At 39.3% G+C, this 22,295-nt stretch overlaps 1 protein-coding gene across 1 annotated transcript in view; it reads right to left on the minus strand.

Moving 5' to 3' along the window:
• Positions 1–3,032: 3,032 nt before the first annotated feature.
• The window catches only part of SCML4 (Scm polycomb group protein like 4), a 44,487-nt gene continuing 25,224 nt past the window's right edge, over positions 3,033–22,295 (minus strand). The window contains exons 6-7 of the mRNA XM_081325836.1: positions 12,213–12,358; positions 3,033–5,196 (exon numbers count right to left, since the gene is read on the minus strand). Coding sequence (XP_081181962.1) covers positions 5,071–5,196; positions 12,213–12,358 — 272 coding nt within the window. The 3' untranslated portion in view covers positions 3,033–5,070. The remainder of the gene's footprint in view (positions 5,197–12,212; positions 12,359–22,295) is intronic.

The raw sequence follows: 22,295 nt of genomic DNA on the forward strand, positions 1-22,295 counted from the left end.
CTGCCAACTGCCGGGAGTTCAGTTCTCACCGATTCTCAAGGCTGACTCAGCCTTCTACCTTCTGAGGCCGGTAAAATGAGGACCCAGATTGTTGGGGGCAATATGCTGACTCTGTAAACCGCTCAGAGAGGGCTGTAAAGCACTGTGAAGCGGTATAGAAGTCTAAATGCTATTGCTATCTGTACAAAATCAGAATTTTATATTAAAAATGGAGAAGTTTAGTCTGACAGTTTACTTTGGGAAAACAAACAGCTTTCATAAGGAAAGCAAGATAGATGCTTCTTACTCTTGAGAATTACTGAACAGGAATACTTACCTGCAAACAGAGTTAAACCATCTTGATGCATATAAGATAGACCGAATCTGTCCCCTCGCCAGTCCTCTTTAATGCATTTGATGGAACATTATTTAATTCTGTACTACAGCTTATACCAGGGGTAGGCAACCTTGGCTCTTTTATGATTCATGGACTTCAATTGCTGCTGGCTCAGGAATTCTGGGAGTTGAAGTCCACGAGTCATAAAAGAGCCAAGGTTGCCTACCCTTGGCTTATACCAATTCAAGGAAAACTAGTTATTCAGGTTCCATTTGCGATAATAGAAATGTAGCCTGGTGTATTTCCTTTATTTTGCATTCAAGAGCCACAGATGAATGGATAGTCTGAAGATGGATCTAGTGCTGCTCACTTCAGTGGAACAAGACTAATGAACTGATCGGTAAACTAATACATAATACCATCTTCTGCTGTAAGGATAATTACAGCACAGGTGGTCCTCGACTTACAACTGGCAAATGGGACCAGAACTTCCATTGCTAAACAAGGTGTTTGTTAAGGGAGTTATTCTGGATTTTATGACCTTTTTTGCAGTTAAGTTACTGCAGTTGTTAAGCAGATTCAGTTTCCCTCATTGACAGTGCTTGTCTGAAGCTGGCTGGGAACCTTGCAAATGTGATCACATGTACCCAGGATGCTGCAACTATGATAAATGAATCCCAGTTGCCCTGTGCCTGAATTTTGATCATATGACCATGGGATGCTGTGAAAGCGGTAAATGCAAGTACCAGTTGTAGGTCCCTTTTCCCCCCCAGTGCTGTTGTAACTTTGAATGGTCACTAAATGAATGGCTGTAAGTTAAGGACTACCTGCAGTTTCACTCCTAGTCCATAGGGCAAGAGAAGCAAATCCACCAAAGTCTGGCAATGTCTAAGTTAACAATGTAAAAGTTATCTTTCCATAGATGTACAAACTGGGTCCAGCAGGGTGATTTCCTAGGTTATTTTTCTTAGCATGTTGTGTGAATCAAGCCATGTGCACGGTTGATAATGTATTAAACAAGCCCTGATTAAGAAAAACATGCCTTATAGTGATACGTGAACCTGGGTTATTCAGCTGCATCCATCTCAAAGTTAAGCCACCTTGATTAGTAAACAGTCTTTCCCCTATTCTATGACTAATGACCGAGTGCTCAAAGCCATAAATCCAGCTTATGATATTTTGTGCATCTGCAATTTTATTTTAAAGACATCTAAATGGCACTGCTCCGTGTGTATTTACAGAGGTAGTCATTTTATACACTAGGTTCACGCACAGAAATCCAATCCATATTTCTACAGAACTTACTCCCCTCAGCTCAATCAACTTTATTTTCAAGTAAGCATGCATAGAATTGTACAGTGACACAATAGGTGGGAAAGACTGTACAGCTGGCAGCCACTATGAACTATGAGGGAATGGCAACAGATCCATCAAAGAGGTTTTGTGATGCAGCTCAGATTTGTGAGTCATTCATTGGTTGAAAAAAAAGGAAATAAAATCTATATTCCGAGGAACCGATACAGCCTTTTAATGTAGAATAAGCTGACATAATGAGGTGGAGATCTTGGTTAATAAAAAAAATAATACAAGGATTCATCAAAATGGGAGACCTCTTAATGAAAATTGAATGGTTGCTGAAGAGGAACAATATTTACATATGGTTATTTCAATGAAACAGAACAAAGAATTGCACTTAAAGGAGAAACCACGTCCCCAGTGAGGAGGAAGAATGAGACAAGATTGTCATGGGATTTGCAGAATTCAACAGTACAGTTATATTCAACTTTATATACACTCAGATGAAACAGAACACCTTTGTCTTAAAAAGCAAGAATTGTGCTTAACTGTACAAATATCTTGTTCGTGTGTTCACAAATTTTCAAGTTAAAGGAATTGATCCTCTCTTGCACCTCAGATTCACTGAGCTTAAGCACTTACTTCTTCTGTTAAGTTTATTCACATATGTATTTCAGTTTAATTGACCAAACCTCAGAGGACTTGACCTGATTTAAATGTGCTTACAAAAATAGTTTAAACCCCTAGAGATCAATATATATATGCTAACAGGATGCCAAGTTATGGATCTCCAAGGAACAGTAGTTGTGGATATGCTGACATTGTGCATGTGACAAGCTCCAAGTGCCCTCTTTCCCACTCTGTAAAACATCTGATGCACGTAGAAAGGTCCATGCATTGGAGTAACAGGATGTAAAGTTACTCAAGTTAATAACAATAAGAATATACATATCTGTTCTATTTTTGGACACCAATACTCTGAATATTACCAGGGTATTTGAGATTATGTTAAACTAAACAAATAAGTTAGAATAAATGTAATGTAAAGAATCAGGAATACATTTCCATGATTAGGGCAAAACACTATCTTTTTTGTCTCTGAGATGTACTTACACACAAGTTTAAAACCAAGAAAAACAAGGTAATATTCAACTTTTCCAATTTATCACAATTTATCACAAAGATCTCCCCTTCTCCCAGAGCTGATCAGATGTAGCATGTAGATGGAATAATGGCAGATATGTAGTACAACTGTATAGGATAACACATCTATTGGTGATTAATGCAACTTTTGTAACTTCAGCCACACGATAAAATTAATGACAACTTATGTTTCTTCTAGAGTGAACATCCTTGTGAGTCTACAGTGCAGCTTTTAATTATTTTACCTTTCTTCCTGAAGCATTATCTGTGTGGGTTTTCCCCACCTCCAAATACACAATAAAATATTTGCAGAATAGGACCAGATCAAGAAGGAAAATTAAATCTATTTATTTGGTGTGTAGGCTTCCTAACCAAAACTCCTGAGATAGGGCTTTCATTTGCTGTTCTCGTATTAAACTGTCTTCCACATATGAAGAGTAGAAGTATCATTTGCAACAGGAAGGTTTGATTAGAGAGGAAGTATAAACCCATACAGTATTTGATTAAAGGTGAGATATCACTCAAGGGAAAGTTGCTCTTTAGAGTGCAATGATGCTATCACAGCTCAAGACTGGAGTTGATTAACATCAAATCCTCTAGTGACAAAACAGGATACTTCAGAGAAGAGAGAGAAATATTCCTGATTCTACTGAAATAATTCAAGTTTTCAAAATAGTGCAAACCATGGGACAGATCTCCCATAATACCATAGTATGACGTAATATGTTCAATTAACTGGGTGCAAATTTGTAGGTTTCCTGGCGCTTATCTAATCAACCAATGATCACTGTGGATACATGAAATAAGTAACTGCAGTGTGTTATTTTAGTTAACCAAATCATATCAAAGTTAGGTACAAAATGTGGCTCAGAGTGGATGTTTAGTAAGAGTGGATTACACTTCACAAATTTGACTGCTAAGCAGTCACTGGTAGTAGTTCCTGGTCGGCAACAAGCAATCCTTCTATTACGAGTTGCAAAGAATATACATCCTTTGAGTTACTTCAAGCTTGGAGCAGGCAGATGTTATTCACTTCAAAGCTTTGTGAGATAGGTGAGCTCTTGCTCCTGGCAGCGTTTCTCTGTACATTCAGGGCAGCTTGGTAACAACCCAAAGAACGACTAGCTGCTAGCCAGCTAACCACCAAAGAATGACTAAGCAAATCAGCACTTGTGACTTCTGTTCTGGTGAAATTAACATTTGTCACATAACATTTTCAAAGCGTAGGGAGCAGTTCTATGAACTATGAATAATTGGCCATGACCTTTCGTTCTAGAACTTATGCAGCCAGGAGTTAAAAGTCAAATGCTGAGCAACTGTGGGTTTCTACGTTACCTCCTAGACTTTGGGTGAAGACTGCAGAAGGGACATTTCCTCATTATGTTCAACTGGAGGAATGTTGTACACTTATCATGTTATAAAACGGTCTGTTGCCAATATGCTTCTAGATATCCAGAATCACATGAATGAAACCTTCATGCTGATGACTATGTTGGAAAGCATGTGATTCAGGGTAGCAAGGAAGAACCTGGGGAACAGCACTCACTAGCTGCTCAGTAGGTTTACAGACTGAATGCCGTGTAAACATGATTAAATTCACAGTGTATCGCCAAGTAAATGCACAATTTTTATCTTCGTATTCCCAGAATATTCTGTGATCCTCCGAGGTCACTGGGCAATATATAGATGGGTCTCCTGTTAAAGGAATGCATGTGTGGTTACACAAAAGAATTAGACAACAAGTTTGTTCGCAGAGGCATGAATGTTGCTAGACTACAATCGATGACTGGCAGCTAAATGCATTCATTGATTCCAGTTGAAAACCACTCTGTTTGAGGTGATATCAGAGTGCTCTGACTTTGATTGCAAACTCATAAGGCAAGTCACCTGACCTGGTCAGATGCAATGGCCAGACTTACGTCAAGCAGCTCAGCAGAAGGTTTCCTTAAAGCTTTTCAAATTTCTTCTTTTCTAAAAAGTAGGGAGGATCTTTTGGCGTACGATTTTTCTTTTATGATTACAAAAATAGGACTTAATAATATTAACAATAACAATATGAATAATACAAAATAATTATAATTGCATACTTTTTTGGAAAAGTATTAACATAAATCAGTAAAACACATCAACCCACCCCCACCCTCTTTCATTGAATTAAAATGGTGAAGATGGAACACTTTTGTAAAGGCCAAGTTCTCAGTACAAAAGAGAGGAGAAGCAGCTTGCAAATGGATTATCTTTCCATAAGGCAACTTGTTACCTTTCATCTACTTCCTTGATTTATATTGGGATTGTTTGGTTTTTTAAAAAAAGCATCAGAACTTGGCTTGTTTCAATTTATCGATGTGATAACAGAGTTTGAGTGCTGGTCCCAGCTTCAGACCCAAATATTTCATGATCATGTCGCTTTTCAGTAGCAAGAGAGCATTGCCATCAATCTCCTAATACAAAAAGAACGACAGAAGACGGAATGAAAAACATAAATCATAATTTGGAACTGTGTTTGCAGAAGAAATAAAACAATTTACTGCAATGTTGTAGAAAGAATTGGCCTGCATGTCTCTGACAATACTAAACATGTTTGAGAAATTCAGCAAAGTACAACGTCAATTCCCAAATGTTCTACCATTCCAAAATTGGATATATTTAACTGAAGTGCTGTGAATTTATTTATTTAAAATACGTTTATGCAACCTGCCATGCCATGCAACATCTGGCAGAATACAACATTAAAATGCCTTCCATAAAAATGTAAATTAACACAAAAGTAATAATGAGATAACTGAATAATGAAACACCACCACCATGAAAAGACAAGCACTAAACATTTGATCATAAGGCTAAACTGAAGTCAAGTTTCAGAAGCAGCTGTTGAATTTCTTGATGGTCCAGTTTCCATCAAGTCCTCCCAAGCACAGACCCAGTGTCAGACATGTCAGTGTCAGCTTGCCGTCAGAAGTTGTGTGTGCTTCATCACTGGAGGTTTTTAAGAAGAGACTGGACAGTCACTTGTCTGAAATGGTATAGGGTCTCCTGCTTGAGCAGGGGGCTAGACTAGAAGACCTCCAAGGTCCGTTCCAGCTCTATTCTGATTGATTGATTGATTGATTGATTATTGATTGATTGATTGTGCTTGGAGGACTACATAGTCATAAAGAAATATGATTTTTCACAGCAGCAGCAGCAGCAACTACAAACTGGAGAATCAGGTGATAGGGATGGGAACATGTACAAGGCCCCAGATAGCAATAGCATTTAGACTTATATACTGCTTCACAGTATTTTACAGCCCTCTCTAAGCAGTTTACAGAATCAGCCTATTGCCCACAACAATCTGGGTCCTCATTTTACCAACCTTGGAAGGATGGAAGGCTGAGTCAATGTTGAGCCAACAAGAATCGAACTCCTGGCAGTCGGCAGAATTAGCCTGCAATACTGCAGTCTAACCACTGTGCCAGCATGGCTCTTATGCTCATAGTCAGATGACTATGAATGGCAAAAAAAACCAGTTCAAATATGAACTATATAAGCTGCCAGTTACTGGGTCTTTGCAGGAGATGTCAAAAAAGTCAAGATGGCAGCCTTGACTGCACTACTGAACCTCTGTCTCTTTATTTATATGTCCTGTGTTTGCAATCAGATAAAAGGGATGGAGACTTCAGTTCAAGTCTCATGGCTGTCATTTTGACACCATTGCCAAACATGCCTGGCCACTAATAGTAAAATAGCCGAGCAGCTTCTATTAAAGTTGAAAGAATTTGGGGACAATATTCACAGTGCAAAAATTATCCTCTTCATGAAATGGGAGGTTGCAACCACCTAGTAAAAACAGGAAGGACTAGTTAGTCCTTCCAGAGCTAGTTCCAGAGCCCAGGCCCAGAGGCACAAACAGGTTCCCACAACCAGGAGGATCATGCGTTGTCCTAAAGCCCCATATTTCTTGTAAAGAGAACATATTCCTCAGATGCTTCTCTCCATGATTCACCTGTTGGGGTCTCCTTCATTAAGGGTACATTGCATCAACTGGAAAAGCTAGGGTGGATTACAATTCAAAGTATGGCTAAATAACACCCAGCAATCTGGGGTTAATGTAAAAAGCTCCAGAGAATTTTGTAAAGCAGAAACAGCACTCCAGGCAGTGATTGAGTACACATTCTTCCATCACAGGCTTGGTTCAGTTATAGAGCTGAACTATATTAATCATTTCAGGGGTGGTTTATAATGGCCACTGGAGCTCATAACATGCACTAGCTTCTCAGAGTCTGCTGTGAGGCTGCAAAAGTATAAAGCAACTGGAAACATTTCATGTTGCTTTATTACAATCTAATCCTGTGAACACTGACTGTCAGGTTTAATATTTCAAGAGTGGTGTAAAGCTCTCTGAAAGACCCACTAACCAATGCAAACAAGCTCTAAATCACAAGGCTGACTTTGCTGTGGCTTCTTAAAGTGTAAAACATTCTGCTTGGTAATTGAACAGAAATGGAAGGATTACTTTGCCATCTTTTTTTTCTTTGGTTTTTTTTAAAAAACAACAACAACTGGTAAGGCAAATTTTATTCTGCCCAGCAGTACAACCACTTTATTAACGTAAAGGGTAAGCTCACTTCCGGATAGGCATCGTGGCATAACAGGATCAGGAAGATGGAGTCCATCTTCCACGTTCGATTTCTCCCTGCTGGGACCCTAAAAAAGGGTTGAAAGTCACCCCAGAGAGGCGATGAAGAAGGAGGAGACCCTCATTGATCACGGAGGGGCAGCGACCCCTCTGTTTGATCCAAGGAAGCCCTCCAAACCGGTGGGGGAAAGACTGGCTACACTTCTGTGGCCAGCCAGAAGCTGCTGACAACTGAAGAAAATAAGCACTAAGAAGCAACTTTTGAGCAACGTGGATGGAACTAGGTGAGACTTTATCCTCTATGATTTTAAGACTTTTTCCTGGAAAAAAACACCCAAAGCAAAGAATCCTCCCCGATGAGAGAGGGAAGGGGAATTTCCACCCCATTCCCCCAAGAAAAGAAAAGCGGCAAACTAATTGTTTGGGGGAAAACAGAGAAAATCACAAGATTAATTTGGAACCAATACAAATATATAGCTTTGAAATTTGGGGACTAAAAGTATTTTTGAGACTTTTTTAGAAAAGAGACTTGAAAAGTTTGTAATATAAGTTTGGATTTAAAAAGCAGGAAGACAGCATTAATGATATCTAGTGGAGAAGTATGGCACTACAATTTATTATTAAAGGAACTTGGCTTGAAAGCCCAGACTCAGATAAGACTTTGGTTGTCCTTGGAAACTTTGACTTTTGAAGAAGGCAGCTGGAAAAAGGTGGGAGGGAGACTTCTTGGGCTGCTTCTTTGTTGTTCTGTGAAACTTTCACTTTTGCAGACTGCAGCTGGGAAAAGGGGGAAAAACTATTGGGCTGCTTATCTGTGTTGGGGATCCTATTGGACTATAAAGATTACATACAAAAACAAAATGAGTCTTCCGTACTTAGCCTTAAATGGTAAAAAAATCATCTTTAACACCTGTCTCCAAAGCTCCAGCTTGATATACCAACAAGAAAATGTTAATGAATCTCAGAAAGAAATTCTATGTTGAAATCAATCCAACAGACAATTATTTTATTTCACGATGAGACTAAAAACAATGCAAATGAGATAAAAGAACAATTTTATAATCTAAACTTACAAATCCAGACAATAACTACAAAGAAGGAACTAGTAACCCAGAAAACAGAAGGAAAATTAGAAGAAACAGATCCAAACATGGAGGACCTAAAGGAAGGAATTAACAGACAGATACAGACAAATGAAAAATTAGAAGATGCAATGGTAACACCAAAATTGAAAAGATATCTTACTTGTCAAGATCTCAGAACACATTTGAGGATAAGGAAGAAGAGCTGATCAAATGGATGATAAAGCTGTTAGGAGAAATGCTGAATACTGACAAACAAGAAATGAAAAGAAAAACTGAAGGAGAAAGATGGAGGCTGTTTAATGAATATACATGGGTGGAGCATTCTTTCAAAAATACTTCAATCAAATTCTCTTCCTCATTCCAAAATATATACACAAAAACAGAGGAAGAATTACTTGATGATTCAAATGTACTGACTTGGAAAATTATTTGGCAAAATAAGAAATACAGAGTAAGTGAAGAAAATAGAGGTTTTGACCTATTAGATGGGATATTATACTATTAAATAGATGTTTGAATATGGTTTAGAAAATAGATAACTGTTAGAAATAAAAGTATTATTACAATTAGAAGGATAGTATCTAGAATATTATATTTTGTTATGAGATGGGAAATATGAAAATTCTAAAAGGGTTTGAATAAGGGAAGCCTTTGGTTACCCAAATATATTTTATTATGAGAAAATTATAAGCGATAGAGATACTTTGAACACTGAGGGGAAATTAAAATTTTAAAAAAGTGAGAAAAACAGGATATTGATTGAACAAATGGATTTTAAGTGCAAATGCAATTGAGATATGTTTTGGCTAGAAAAGATATTATAAATTGACACTACTGATATTATGTACAATACCATAAAATGTGATAAAGATGCCTATATTTAATTGTATATGTATTAACAGTAACAAGAATTGTATAATTTGCCCAGTGTGGAAAAATGCATACCACCCAAAGAAGAGAGGATCAAGGAAGCACTGGATGGTGTAGTATTGGAACTAGTCTGAGAAAGTTAATATGTATCAATGGACCCAAACAACACATTGTTTATTAAGTACTTATGATTGTAAAATTTAGAAAATTAATAAAATATTTTTTTTAAAGGTAAGGGGTAAGCTAATTGGAAATAAAGCTAAAATAATCTATACAAAGATGACGTTAAGAAATACAAATGATTTCAGTTCTATGCATCATTGGAGGCAGTAGATCCATTTCTGAATGAACAGGTTAAATCTGTCTTCATTCACAGGCTGCACTTTCTCTTCTGTACTAATTTTTTGATCATGAATCAGAATTCAATCAGAATTCTGTTGCATCAAATCTCACTTTTGGATTGGCTTTATTTGTTAATTAGCCAGACGGCTTCGATTTTAACTGTACCCCTGAACTCCGTTTCCACACTCAAACACAATTTAAGTACAGCATGTTGAACAGACCACAAGCAATTGAGTTTATACGATATACTAAGCTATAAATTTTGGCTTAGAAACAACAAGGGCAGAATTTACATAACCTAACCTGCAACCAAAGAATGCCTGTTGTGCTCAGCCAATATTTAAATCCAGCCCAAACTTTCCTTATATTGTTCTACCTCTCCCTTGAAATTGCATAGTTCGGCCCAGCTCGCAAGGAGAATCTATGTAGCGATTTATTTATTTATTTATTTATTTATTTATTATGGGACTTATATGCCGCCCTATCTCCCAGAGGACTCAGGGCGGCTAATAACAATAAAAACCAACAGTACAAAAGTTAAGAAAAAATTAAATAACAGCCCCAAATATTAATTACACAGTTAAAATTAAAACTTTTAAAAACCCATTATCAATCCAGGTCAGCCTAATGGAAAAAGAACGTCTTGAGGTCGCGGCGAAAGGACCGGAGGTCCAGGGCCATCCGAAGCTCAAGGGGGAGTTGATTCCAAAGGGCTGGCGCTCCCACAGAGAAGGCCCTCCCCTGGGGGTCGCCAGCCGACATTGTCTGGCCGACGGCACCCTGAGGAGGCCCTCTCTGTGAGCGCACTGGGCAATGGGAAGTCGTCCCCGGCAGCAGACGGTCCTGCAGATATCCCGGGCCTAAGCCATGTAGGGCTTTAAAGGTAAGTACCAGCACCTTAAATCTCGCCCGGAAGACAACCAGTAGCCAATGCAGCTCACGCAGGAGGGGTGTAATATGGGAGTATCGGGATGCTCCCATCACTACCCACGCGGCCGCATTCTGTACCAGCTGGAGCCTCCGGGTGGTCTTCAAGGGCAGCCCCATGTAGAGAGCATTGCAGTAATCTATCCGAGAGGTAACGAGTGCATGAGTGACCGTACGTAGGGCATCTCGGTCCAGATAGGGGCGCAACTGGCGCACCAGGCGAACCTGGGCGAATGCCCTCCTGGCCACGACTCCAATATGATCTTCAAAACTGAGTCGTGAATCCAGGAGGACGCCTAGATTGCGCGCCCTATCAACGGGAGGCAACACCTCTACCCCCATAACCAAAGATGGAACCTCTTGGACAAGACGAGATGCCGGTACGTAAAGCCACTCAGTCTTGGCCGGGTTGAGCTGGAGCCTGTGATTTAGGATCTGGGGAAGATCAGCCATCCCAGAGTAATGAAGCATGCCTTAAAACACACAGTGTTGAAGTTACTGGTGTTGTTTTCAGTAAATAACATTGCTGATCTCTCTTTGTTGTGATAAGTTAAATTAGTAATTCTTCTAATTGGACAGTGGGGGCATGTCACAGCTAAATTAGCTGAATGCAAGGAAAGGAAGTCAGGAGCTGGGAATGTCAGTGGCATTCAGGACATCAGTTTAAATGATGCCCCTGCTCTTTAAAATGATTTAACGTGCTGAAAACTGTGGTTAAGGTTAATGGAGTAATCACTTGTCTCTCACCTCTGGTGTCTTCTTGTTAATCCAGTTTAGCTATGAAGGTTAACAATTGCTCAGAAATGAGTAATTCAAAGGCATAATTGAGCTGAATACGGTGATAGTTTTAATCAACCACTAGACCTCTTGTAGGTTTCCCTGTGAAGCTGACTGAATTATAAGCAGGAGGGGAGTGAGTGCTGGGGTGAGGGGAGGATTTAAAACTGATGTACCTTTGTATTCTCATCTTCCTTACAAAGGATTGTTGTTCTACAAAAACACTAGCAAGCCTAGTTGTTGGATAATCTTCTCACTGAAAATGAAAAGCCCAGCAAGGTCAGTCCACTAGTCTAGCTCTTCAGCAGACTTTTTCCCACAGTGACTGGAGTGGTATTTCAGGGGAGTGCACAAGAAAATGGTTCTGCCACTCAGTTCTCTTGCAGTTGACCCTCAGTGGCAGGCTGCCCGGCCATGGAGTCCCTGTTTAGCTGTAGCACTAACAATGAGCTTTAGAATCATCCTCTCTGAATCCATCCAAGCCCTACCTCAGGCTCTTTAAGATATGATTGCCATCAAGTTGTGTGTGAGATCTGGGTTCAGGGTTTTTCAATCTTGGCTACTTGCAGATGTGTGGACTTCAGCTCCCAGAATTCCCCAGCCAGCCATGCTGGCTGGAGAATTCTGGGAGTTGAACTTCACCCATCTTCAAGTTGCCAAGGTTGAGAAACACTGTCCTAGGATGAATTGTATTTGCCTGGAGGAAGACTCACTTTGACTAATTTTTGTCAGCTGTCAAACCATTTCAATTTACATTGGTTCAAGTACAGACCAAAGCCGTTTGCTAGAAGGTTAAATTTGGATCCTGTCATTTATCACAGAAAGCCTTCTTACGTACATGTTTCCTGAAGAGTTCCACGTGGGGTCCTAAAGCATGAGGATCTGCATCTTTAACAAACCATACCACATCATCAACAGTCCAGGTCAAAGGATTTTTGCTCATGGGTCTTGTTGCATCCTGTCTTTCTGGAGATGGACTGGAGGCTACAGGAGTGAAGCAAGAGTTGGTGGGAGAGAATAACACATGACAATTCATTCACTGTTTCAACAGTAGTGTGTCGGCTACTGCCAGCAATACCAAACAATTTGAGGTCTATTTAACTAGGTTACATTGATACAATGACTGTGTTTGCATGTCATTTTAAGTTGTAGGAAAGTTTCTTTGGGTTTGGTTTAATATCGTGTGTGAACTCAGCCTCCTGTAAATTTTAAAGTATGTTTCAAAGCTGACCATTTTGTATGAACCCAGTCAGTTATGGTTAACCAATAAGTCATAATTAAGCAAAACATGGCCGAGCCTATTTTCTGAACTTAATAAGAAAGTTTTAATAAATGCATTTTTATAATGTTAATGCTTGTCAATTTTTGACTTCTCCAGGAAGGAAACATAATGTCAGTGCTGCCATTCTGCTTCACCTCACCACTGTTTCATTGATACCAGACTGCCATAAATCCTGGGGGGCGGGGGGGAAGAGATCATCCAACTGACTCCAAGGTCACAACTATGGGAATAGAATGCGAAACATCACCAACACCACAGCTAAGCGTCAGAACTGTTACCCCCCCAAAAAATGGTTTGAATCCAATTGGACATTGGGGAGATAGTCGGGGGGGGGGGAGGATGTGGGAAAGGGGAAAGTAAGTAGGCAGTTTTTGTGTTCAAATCTCAGATCTGTTTTTTTCTATCTTGTAACCACTTGGCTTTAATAAAGTTATTCCTTTCACTATCAATGTAGCTGAAAGCTCTTTTTTTTCTAAACAACCAGGTTGGGACACATAAGTTATCTTGTATTCAGGAACAAGCAGCATTCTCATTGGTTGTTGAATTTCTTTGGTACTAATAATTGTGGGGAATGCCAATGAAATCCAAGTTCCATAGAAAATACTTGTTTCTTCTTCTTTTTGCTTCTCTTTATCCTCTATAGAAACCTTTCCCAACTCTGCACCCTTCAGAAATGTTCCATCTAGCATTAGACAATTTGGTGTCTCCTAACTTCTGGGGATTTCAGACCCCTCAGCTAATAGAGGCAATCACAAGGCATTGGAGAAGTCACAGACCAACAATTTCTAGAGAATTCTAAGCTGTCCATCCTTGTTTTAAAGTTCAACTCAAAATTCCTACCCAGGATAACCATGAATGACTGGCTGGGAATTTTGGGAACTGTAATTCCAAAACATCCAAAAACACCGGCCTAGAAAATCTGTTCTTGGCAATGCGCTAATGTCATTCCTCCAAATTAAATTATTTAGAGGATTTTTAAATAGCTATAATGACAGAAGATCACCAATCCTCATGAGATTTAAGCTGAAGGAAAAGTCCTGAAACAAGAGATCTCACAAGATTTCAGGTAATTTGGGGGGGGGAATCCAGGGCCTGAAAACAATTATCAATCTCTGCTTTACAGCCTAAGCAGAGGTGAGGAACCTGTAGACCTCCAGGAATAGTGAAAATGCAATGTTTACCTCAGTGTTTCTCAGCCTTGGCAAGTTTAAGTTGTATGGACTTCAACTCCCATGTTGTCTAGGGAATTTTTAAAGTCTCCAAGGTTCAGAAACACTGGTTTAGGCATTCAGTCAGTATGGTTAAGGATAAAGGGTGCTGAGAGTTTTTAATTCAGCAATAACTGAAGGGCTGCAACTTGCCTATGTATAAACGTCTATGGTTGATATACCGACCTACAATGATTGTGGCAGATCGTGGCATAGTATGTTATGTGAATCCAATCAATTAGGTTGAATTAGTTAACTATGGTTAATTAAACTAAGGGTTTCCTTGTGTGAACACAGCCTATAATTTCTTCTGATAGGATATTTCTTAGTGTTTAGTGGAAGTGCAATTCTATGCCTTCAACATATCTAAAAGCAATAACATTTAAATTAGTTCAGCTATTGATTTTTATACATATTTTGCTTTATTGCCACTTCATATCTTCTTGCAATTAAATTCAAAGGAACTTGCATCCAGTCTAGATATTTTCACTTTATCACTTCACTGTCATTTTCATCCAGATAATGTTGAAATTCAGATAATATATGAAATGACAGCTTCGTTCAGTCTTTTGCTAAGGCATCCCAAGTGGGACTGAGATCTTTTCACAGTCCATCCAAGCTAATCCAAGTGGACATGTGTTATTTATATTTATATTTATATTACTTTTTGTGTCCATCTCTGTCTGTTAAATGTACAATGTGTCTTGCACATTTATATTTCTTTTTTAATGCTATAGTTATGGCATTGTTGCAGTTGGTTTGTCACTTCCCTCATTTCTTATTTGATTTCTAAATAGATCTTTAGTATTTGTTTATCCATTGTATATGTGATTCCAGATCAATACATATAAAAGAGAGATGCTAATGAGATGGGAGAAGATGTAGAAAGATCAGCTATAAATGCTTCCATTTCTTGTGCCATGAAAGAAAAAAGATATTAGCTACCAAGTTGCTGATTGAATATAAGTACCAAATTCTGCAACATGCATGCAAAACAGCTGTTCCATAACTTTGCTTTGATCCCATCCCCATATCCTACTTGTTATTACCCTGTTCTATTTTTTGACATTAAGTGTTCTATTTCTTTGAACTTTAAGTGTGAAACTCATGGACTTTGTTCAGAACTCATATGCTTCTATCAACAACAAAATCTCACCATTTTGTTTTTATTTATGATTTTAGATATTTGGATTGTTTTATTATGTCTGTCACCCAGAGTCACTACATGAGATGAACGGCTACATAAATATGATAAATAAATAAAATAACCCCGGCTATTATTGTCACAGGTAACTGATTAAAACAGCCATCAAAAAAAGCCAAAACAAGACTTTAGTAAATCATGCAATTCATGTGTCAGTTTAAACCAGGGAATAACCTCAATTGGCTGCAGTTCATATGGTGAAATGTAAACCATTTCTGTGGTGTTGTCTATTATATTTTAGAGGAGAGTGTGGGAATCCCCTACCCTTTGAGTATCTCTAACCCTAACTCTGTTTTTCAGTCTGATAAAGTGCGTGTGAAACTAAAACTAGTCTCACCTCAGTTTATCCTCAAAGCAATCCCATATGATAGTGTCGAGCCCCATGGGCCTGAGATTACGAGGGGCGTTAGGGAACTGGTACAGGACTTAATGTATCCACCCACCCACACAGCCTTGCGCCCAAACAAACACGGGAGGAGGCTGTGGATAAGCGGCGGTCCCAACGGTCAGCTGGGCGTCTGCCCGACTGCACAGGCCGGACAGCCAGCTGTTCCGCAGGACCCAGCTGCGCAGGCCCGGTTACCTCCTGCTTCACGGGCTCCAGCAAGGTCCTCTCAGCCATCAGTCACCTCATGAGCCTGGCAACCAGCTGTTCCACGTCTCCCGGTTCCACCGCTCCGACAGCCAGCTGATTCGCGGCTCCTAGTCACGTCTGCGTTAGAGGGTCCCGCAGGAGGACCTGCAGGTGCTCGAAAGGACAGCCCGGACTGCTCAGCCACACAAGGACTCCAACAGTTGCCGACAGAGGCAGGCGTTCCTCACACCGGAGGCCCGACCATGGATAGGCTTACGCCAGGAGGGCTCATGGCCAGTTGAGAGGGGTCCTGGCAGGACAGGCCTGTCTACGTCATTGCCTGCAAGTCAGGGAGGTCTCCCGACAATCAGCCAACACCAGCAACTCCGGATGGTCTGGAGCCGGGACCTGACAAAGACTCATTATGGGACGTGTGGAAAGGTGTATTAGAGTTAGGTGGGGGTGAGGAAGACGTGATGGGTTACAGAGGGATGGTTATGCGCTGGGAGTTTAGGGTCGGGACTGGGGGGAGGCTGGAGGGTCACACAGGATACTTACTTTGAGGCAAACAGATCACAGGGGAGCACGGGCACAAGGACGTGGAAGGGGGTGGAAGGAGGACAGGGGTTTAATAGGCACCAGCCCGATGCTGGCTTGTTGTGGGGAGGGTGGGGCCGAGATGTATATCGGTTATAAAGCCTGCGTTGGAGGCGTGTGGCTTCCAACGCTGACTTTTCGTTTACTTTGGAGTTTGTGAATAAAGGACCCATCGTTGTTAACCGTACCACAGCTCATTGACTGTGTTTTCATCGGGGACGGCTTGACAGATAGCTTGAGGAGAAGAGAACTAACTGAAATTCAAACAAAGATAGATTTCCATAGACCTCTCCCTAATTCCAATTCATCACATTGGCTATGTGGCTCTCAATATGATACTATTTGGAATAATACTCTTGTCTACAAAACTTACATTGTTCATTACAAAACATTCTTATGATTTACCAGTAAAGTCTAGTTTTCATATTAACAAATCACCAATTATTAGAAAAATATTTTTGTCTTAACCGTTCAACAATTATTGACATATTATCTTTTGTTATAAGATTCTAAATTCTATAGTATAGTTCAAATTTTTATTCTAAAAGCTTAATTTTGTTTTCCTTTAAAGATCTAAAACCTAAATGTAAAATCAGTTTATATATATACTGTAAGATTCCAGTTTATATATATAAGATTCCCCTTAGTCCAACAAAAGAGATTTTTTAAGCTCTGTCCTTGCAAATCCCAAAAAAGAGATAAGTCTAAAATTTTAAATCTAACTCTCCCCTTCCTTTTGTACCAATCAGGCTTCCATTTTAGTGTCTTTGCATTTTTAAATGTGTCTCCCTTTCCTCCTCCACCTCTTATTTGAATCCGAGGAGACCATCCAAATGATAGTTTTGCCAAGCTGGTGTCCCCTTTATAATCATTGAAATATTGCTTGAATAGCTCAGTTTTTGATGTTTGATGTAATATAATTGTCATTAATTCAGTCTGATCTTTTTCTTCTTCCATTTCCATCTGGGTTAGGTAGAAACTATTAGCTAATGTTGTTATCGTTTGATTAGCTGAATCCTCAACATACTGTATTTGAAGGCCTTTGATATCTTCACTCTTAATGTTGCTTTCTTCGGGTGTTGTTTTTTGAGTTGTAAGTTTTGTAGTTGAAGTTGGAGTTCGGACTTCAAGGTTCTCTGTAGGCTGTGTTTGTTGCTCTTTGAAGTCTCTTATTTTGATGTTAATTTCCAATTCTTCTATTTGTTTTTGAATTGTCAGTTCATCATTTAAAATCAAAGTTTGGTTTAGTGGCTTTAAGTTGTCAGGTTTATCATGCAATTTGGCTTTAATTTGCTCAGTTATAGCCAAGATTATGTCCAATATCAATTTGTAATTAAGTGGTGGGATATAGTCATGCATTTCGTTGGTGTTTACAGCTAAGTCTTCCATGGAGGCTATTTTAATAAGAGTCAATAATTTTGCACCTCCAATGCTCCTAAAAGTTGTTTTCAGTGCCAGGTGTTCCCACACTTATCTTTGAAGATAGTATCAAGGACAGCTCTGTTATTCAGTCAGCTCTCACAATAAGCAAAAGGTTTACTTGCAATTCCAAGTTTAGCCACAAGATGTCATCAATAGCATATAGAATAAGTTGTAAAGTTCTTTTTCCCCCAAATTAATATAAAGCTTTTGTATAATTAGTCCATTCTTTTTTCCTTAATTCACATCTTAAACAGAAAATAGGAGCTTTTTAATGAGTAGAAATAAGATTGCTTAATTTCTTTGCTTAATCAGATGATTTTCTTTTCCTTCCATGCTTTAAGGCTTAAAATGTTATTCCCCAAGTATACAAATGCCATTGTTTAAAAAAAAAGGGGAAAATTTTTTCAGAAAAGTCCCACAGGCAGGCAGTTAGGGGGATAAGAAAGGTAAGGTCTCACCCAGGTCCTCCAGATTGCTTTGTTGTGTTAGATGGTGCTTTTGGCTTTCGGCAGGGAACGGCTTAATGATCGGCCATCTTGATGGTCGGTCTCTTCTTCGGGCCAAAAGGAGCTGCTCTGGATTCAAGCGGAGGGCTGCCGCCCTTCCAAGATCACAGGAGGGCCTCCTTGCGGTGGTCGCCCCTCCAGGGCGACTTTCAACCCTTTTCAGGGTCATTCAATGAAGAAGGATCGGATGGCAGGGAGAGAGCTCTTCCTGCGCGTTCAAAAGCGCCACACGCGCAAACCGCAAAATATCTTCAGGAATTGCAACAGTGCTAACTTCGTGTTAGCCTGCCTGGTCTGTGGTCTGCTACAAGAACTATCTAGATATCAGCATGGATGTACATCCTTGATAAGAGTCAAGGAACAGCAGAATCCCAGTAGATAGCAGCCCACTGAAGACTCCAGATGCAATTTCCACCTTCTCTTTGTAGAGCAGGAACTGATTGTCCTTTTTTGAGGCTGCAGAACTGTGTTGGGTAATGTTAACTGTTCTGAAAAAGCAGACCAGTGACCTGATGTTCTATATTGTAGTTTTCTATTTTCTACTCTACTACTGCTGTACAAAGCAGCATCAGAATGTCTGACAGAGCATTATACAATATAAGTGATTAAGAGACAAATTAGGGGTATGAGAGATATGGAGGAATTGAAATGTCTAGTTAGTAGATGAACAACAGGAGAGCCAAGAGGTTCAAACATATTACTAGGAAAGATCCAGAAGGACAGTGTAAGCTGTTAAATAAATAGAGATTATAAGAGATTATTGCCTGTTTAAAGTTACAGTGATTAAGGTTTATGAACATAAGGTCCATTGCTGTAATATATTGATAAAGGTAGTCTTATTACTAAGACTTCCTCTATTTGGCATTTACAGGCTTTAAATGTTAAGCTCAAAAATTCCAAAAAATGAACAAAATAAGCTCAGCTGTTTGTTTATAAACTAACCACGAAAATGAATTCCATAAAAGACCTTCCAGGAGAATTTTGGACTCACATCATAAAGAGTTTAAGAGACTAAATTCAACATCTTGAACTGAGTTAATTGATAGTCAACAGAACTGATGCAAAACTGGCTGACACCACTCTTCTTCATGAATATTGTATATAGTTATTTTTTGTTTTGCTTTTTTTCTTGCTGTAGGAGTTCTTCCTGTATATAAATCCTGCATTTATGCATCTGAAATTATTCACACCAGGGATTAAATACATTAATAACAATCTCATCTCTCACATGTCATAGGTATCCTAGGGCACTTGTCATCAGAATTAATCAAGATGATAAAGAATACTCAAATTACAAAGAGAGAGGACTGTTTGCTACCAATAATTACCCATAAAGATCATAATTTAGATAAAATCCAATTTCCTGGCTTTGGCAGGTGGAAAGGAAAAATGTAAATGAACTATGGGGTACTTAAAAACTTAGAAAGCATTTCAAAGGGAAAGTGAACCTATTTATCCATTCTTAAACAGTGTACACAGAATGTGATAACATTGACGAGCAGATTTGGATTTACATAAAACACCCCCTGTTCCTGGCAACCAGAAGCTGCATGAAGTTAGAATTTAGCCACTTGACTCATAGCATTTCAAGAGCTCCCATACTAATGCTGCTTTTTTTTCCTGTAAAGAACTGTACAGTGACTGATCTCTGTATACTTTTCACTCCATGCAATGAACTTCTCAAAGTTTCCTTTTTGGAAGAATGGGAATTGCAGACTTACAATCACCCCAAGAAGAAAGAGCCAACATAATCAATTCTGCAGAAAATATAGCAGCTAGTATTGATGAATGGAATGACTGTCTCCTCTAGGCCCAATCCTAAAGATTGCAATGCTGCAAATAATTAAAGCCTTGCTCAACCTCTTCTGTTTTACTTTCTCAGTCCAATCAGTGTAACCCTTTGGTCTAGTGCAGGGGTCTCCCACCTTGGCAACTTTATGACTTGTGGACTTCAACTCCCAGAATTCCTCACCCAGCATGAGCCCTGGTCTAGGGAACAAGATCTGTTTTGTTTTGATTTGATTTCTCAGCTCCTGGCTTAGAAGCAGCTTGTTGTCCTGTCTTTATAGATATGTGATTGCTCACCTGGGACTCAGTTTCCCTGGAGGTAACAGAGTTGCATAGCATTAACATTACAGCAGATTCTGGATCCCCTTCATACTACCAGAAAACAACATACAGCATGAGCACGTCATTTCTGCGTATCACCTGCCATTTAAAAGCACTCAGATCAAGGAGAAATTTTCCTGCCTCCTTTGTTGCCCAGCACATAGCAGCCTGCGAATCAGAAGAGATTTGGGCTGCACTGATCAGGCTTCTGAATGCACTGCCCACCAAAATCTTGAGTCCTGTATGCTCCAAGAAAGAAGGGAGTTGGATCAGAATTCCAGTCTCCAGGCAGAATGTATTAGGGCTATGCAGGTACCTTGTCTGTGCATGTGCCTTCAAATCATTATTGATACCTGGTGATCGCCTGGAAAAGTCCCTGAAGTTTCTTTGGCAACATTTTTCAGAAGTGGTTTGCCTTTGCCTTCTTTTTAGGACTCAGAGAGAGTGATTGGCCAAAGGTCACCCAACAGGCTTCAATCATAGATATGTCTAGAACTCACAGTATCCTAGTTTCTAGCCCGAAGCCTTAACCACTACAACAGGTTAACTTCCTTTAAAAAAAAAGATACCCGTACCTTTATGAAAGTTATGTTTTCTCTTGGGTAGCAATACTGATTTTATCTGGTCAGAAGTTGCATAATTGCATTTTGGTGATAAATAGATATAGTTTAAAATCTTGCTGCCACTAGGTTAAATGATAACATTGGGTTCTTATACTGAAGTTCTTTCCTGTCTTATCAACCCTTTTTCTTATGACTTAATATTTTAGGTATGGTAGGTGGTAGGAGTAAGGAGAGGATAATTCAGGTCTCTTTCTTATCTTGTCTAAGGATTCATTATTGATGACCTTTTGATGGAACTGTATTTAGCAAGAACATTGTGTGAACAAACTATGGGGTAAGTCACTTACCAATGAGATAAATTTATTGTAGCAGCAAAATCTGCTCCTCGACTGGACAATATCTGTTTAACCAATAGAATAGCAATAGCATTTAGACTTATATACTGCTTCAGAGTGCTTTTACAGCCCTCTCTAAGTGGTTTACAGAGTCAGCCTATTGCCCCCAACAATCTGGGTCCTCATTTTACCGACCTCAGAAGGATGGAAGGCTGAGTCAACCTTGATTCGGTGAGATTCAAATTGCCAGTCTGCTGGCAGCCGACAGTCACCAGAAGTAGCCTACAGTACTGCATTCTAACCACTGCACCACCAAGGCTCAGAAGAGAATACTTGTAGCTCAGGGTTGAAGTGTGGGGACCTTGGTGCTCTCTGAGCTTGGTGCACTGATGTTGTTACCTAGTTTGGCAATGAAATGTCTGCAACAAAACCACCAAGCTCAGAGAGCACCAAAGACCCCACAATAACTGTTTAAATTGTCTGACTGAAGACATGGGCTACAAAAAAAAAACAACCCAGACGTAGGTGACAGTAAGGAGATGCAGAAAACTTTGCTGCCATCTAATTTGGATTTTTGGTAATCTTATTTCAAAAAGTCTCCTTCATACATTGCAATTTACAGAAGGGATCTCATCTCTCATTAACCTCAGACAGTATAACAGATCCCATAGTCTCTGGAAGGCAAAAGATTCCTTGTTCAATTGGGGGGAAAAATACTATATTTATTAAATACTGTAGGGTCCAATTTTCCTTCATTTTGAAAAAAAAGTTGAAACTATTATTTTCAAATGATAGTTAATATCTAAATCTCATGTCCGAACTTTTAAATGTTCATATTTACAATGTTATTTTCTTTTATAATAAGATTAAGGGGAGAACTTGCAGGGAAGTTAAATAGATACATCAACAATCTATGTCTTATTATGATTAACTGACCCCATCTGGCATCTTTAGTAGCCCCCAGTATGAGATTCCTACTCTACCTTTTCCACGCTCAGAACACAGCATAGATAGATTGGACTACATTTGATGCTGCCCGGCATCTTTACAAAATAACATCTTGATGATATCTGTTTTATAAGAAAGAAATAATATGCAAACTTCAGCAATGTTCCTCTGTT

Source organism: Vipera berus, assembly GCF_964194415.1.
Source record: "Vipera berus genome assembly, chromosome: 1".
Taxonomy (NCBI): domain Eukaryota; kingdom Metazoa; phylum Chordata; class Lepidosauria; order Squamata; family Viperidae; genus Vipera; species Vipera berus.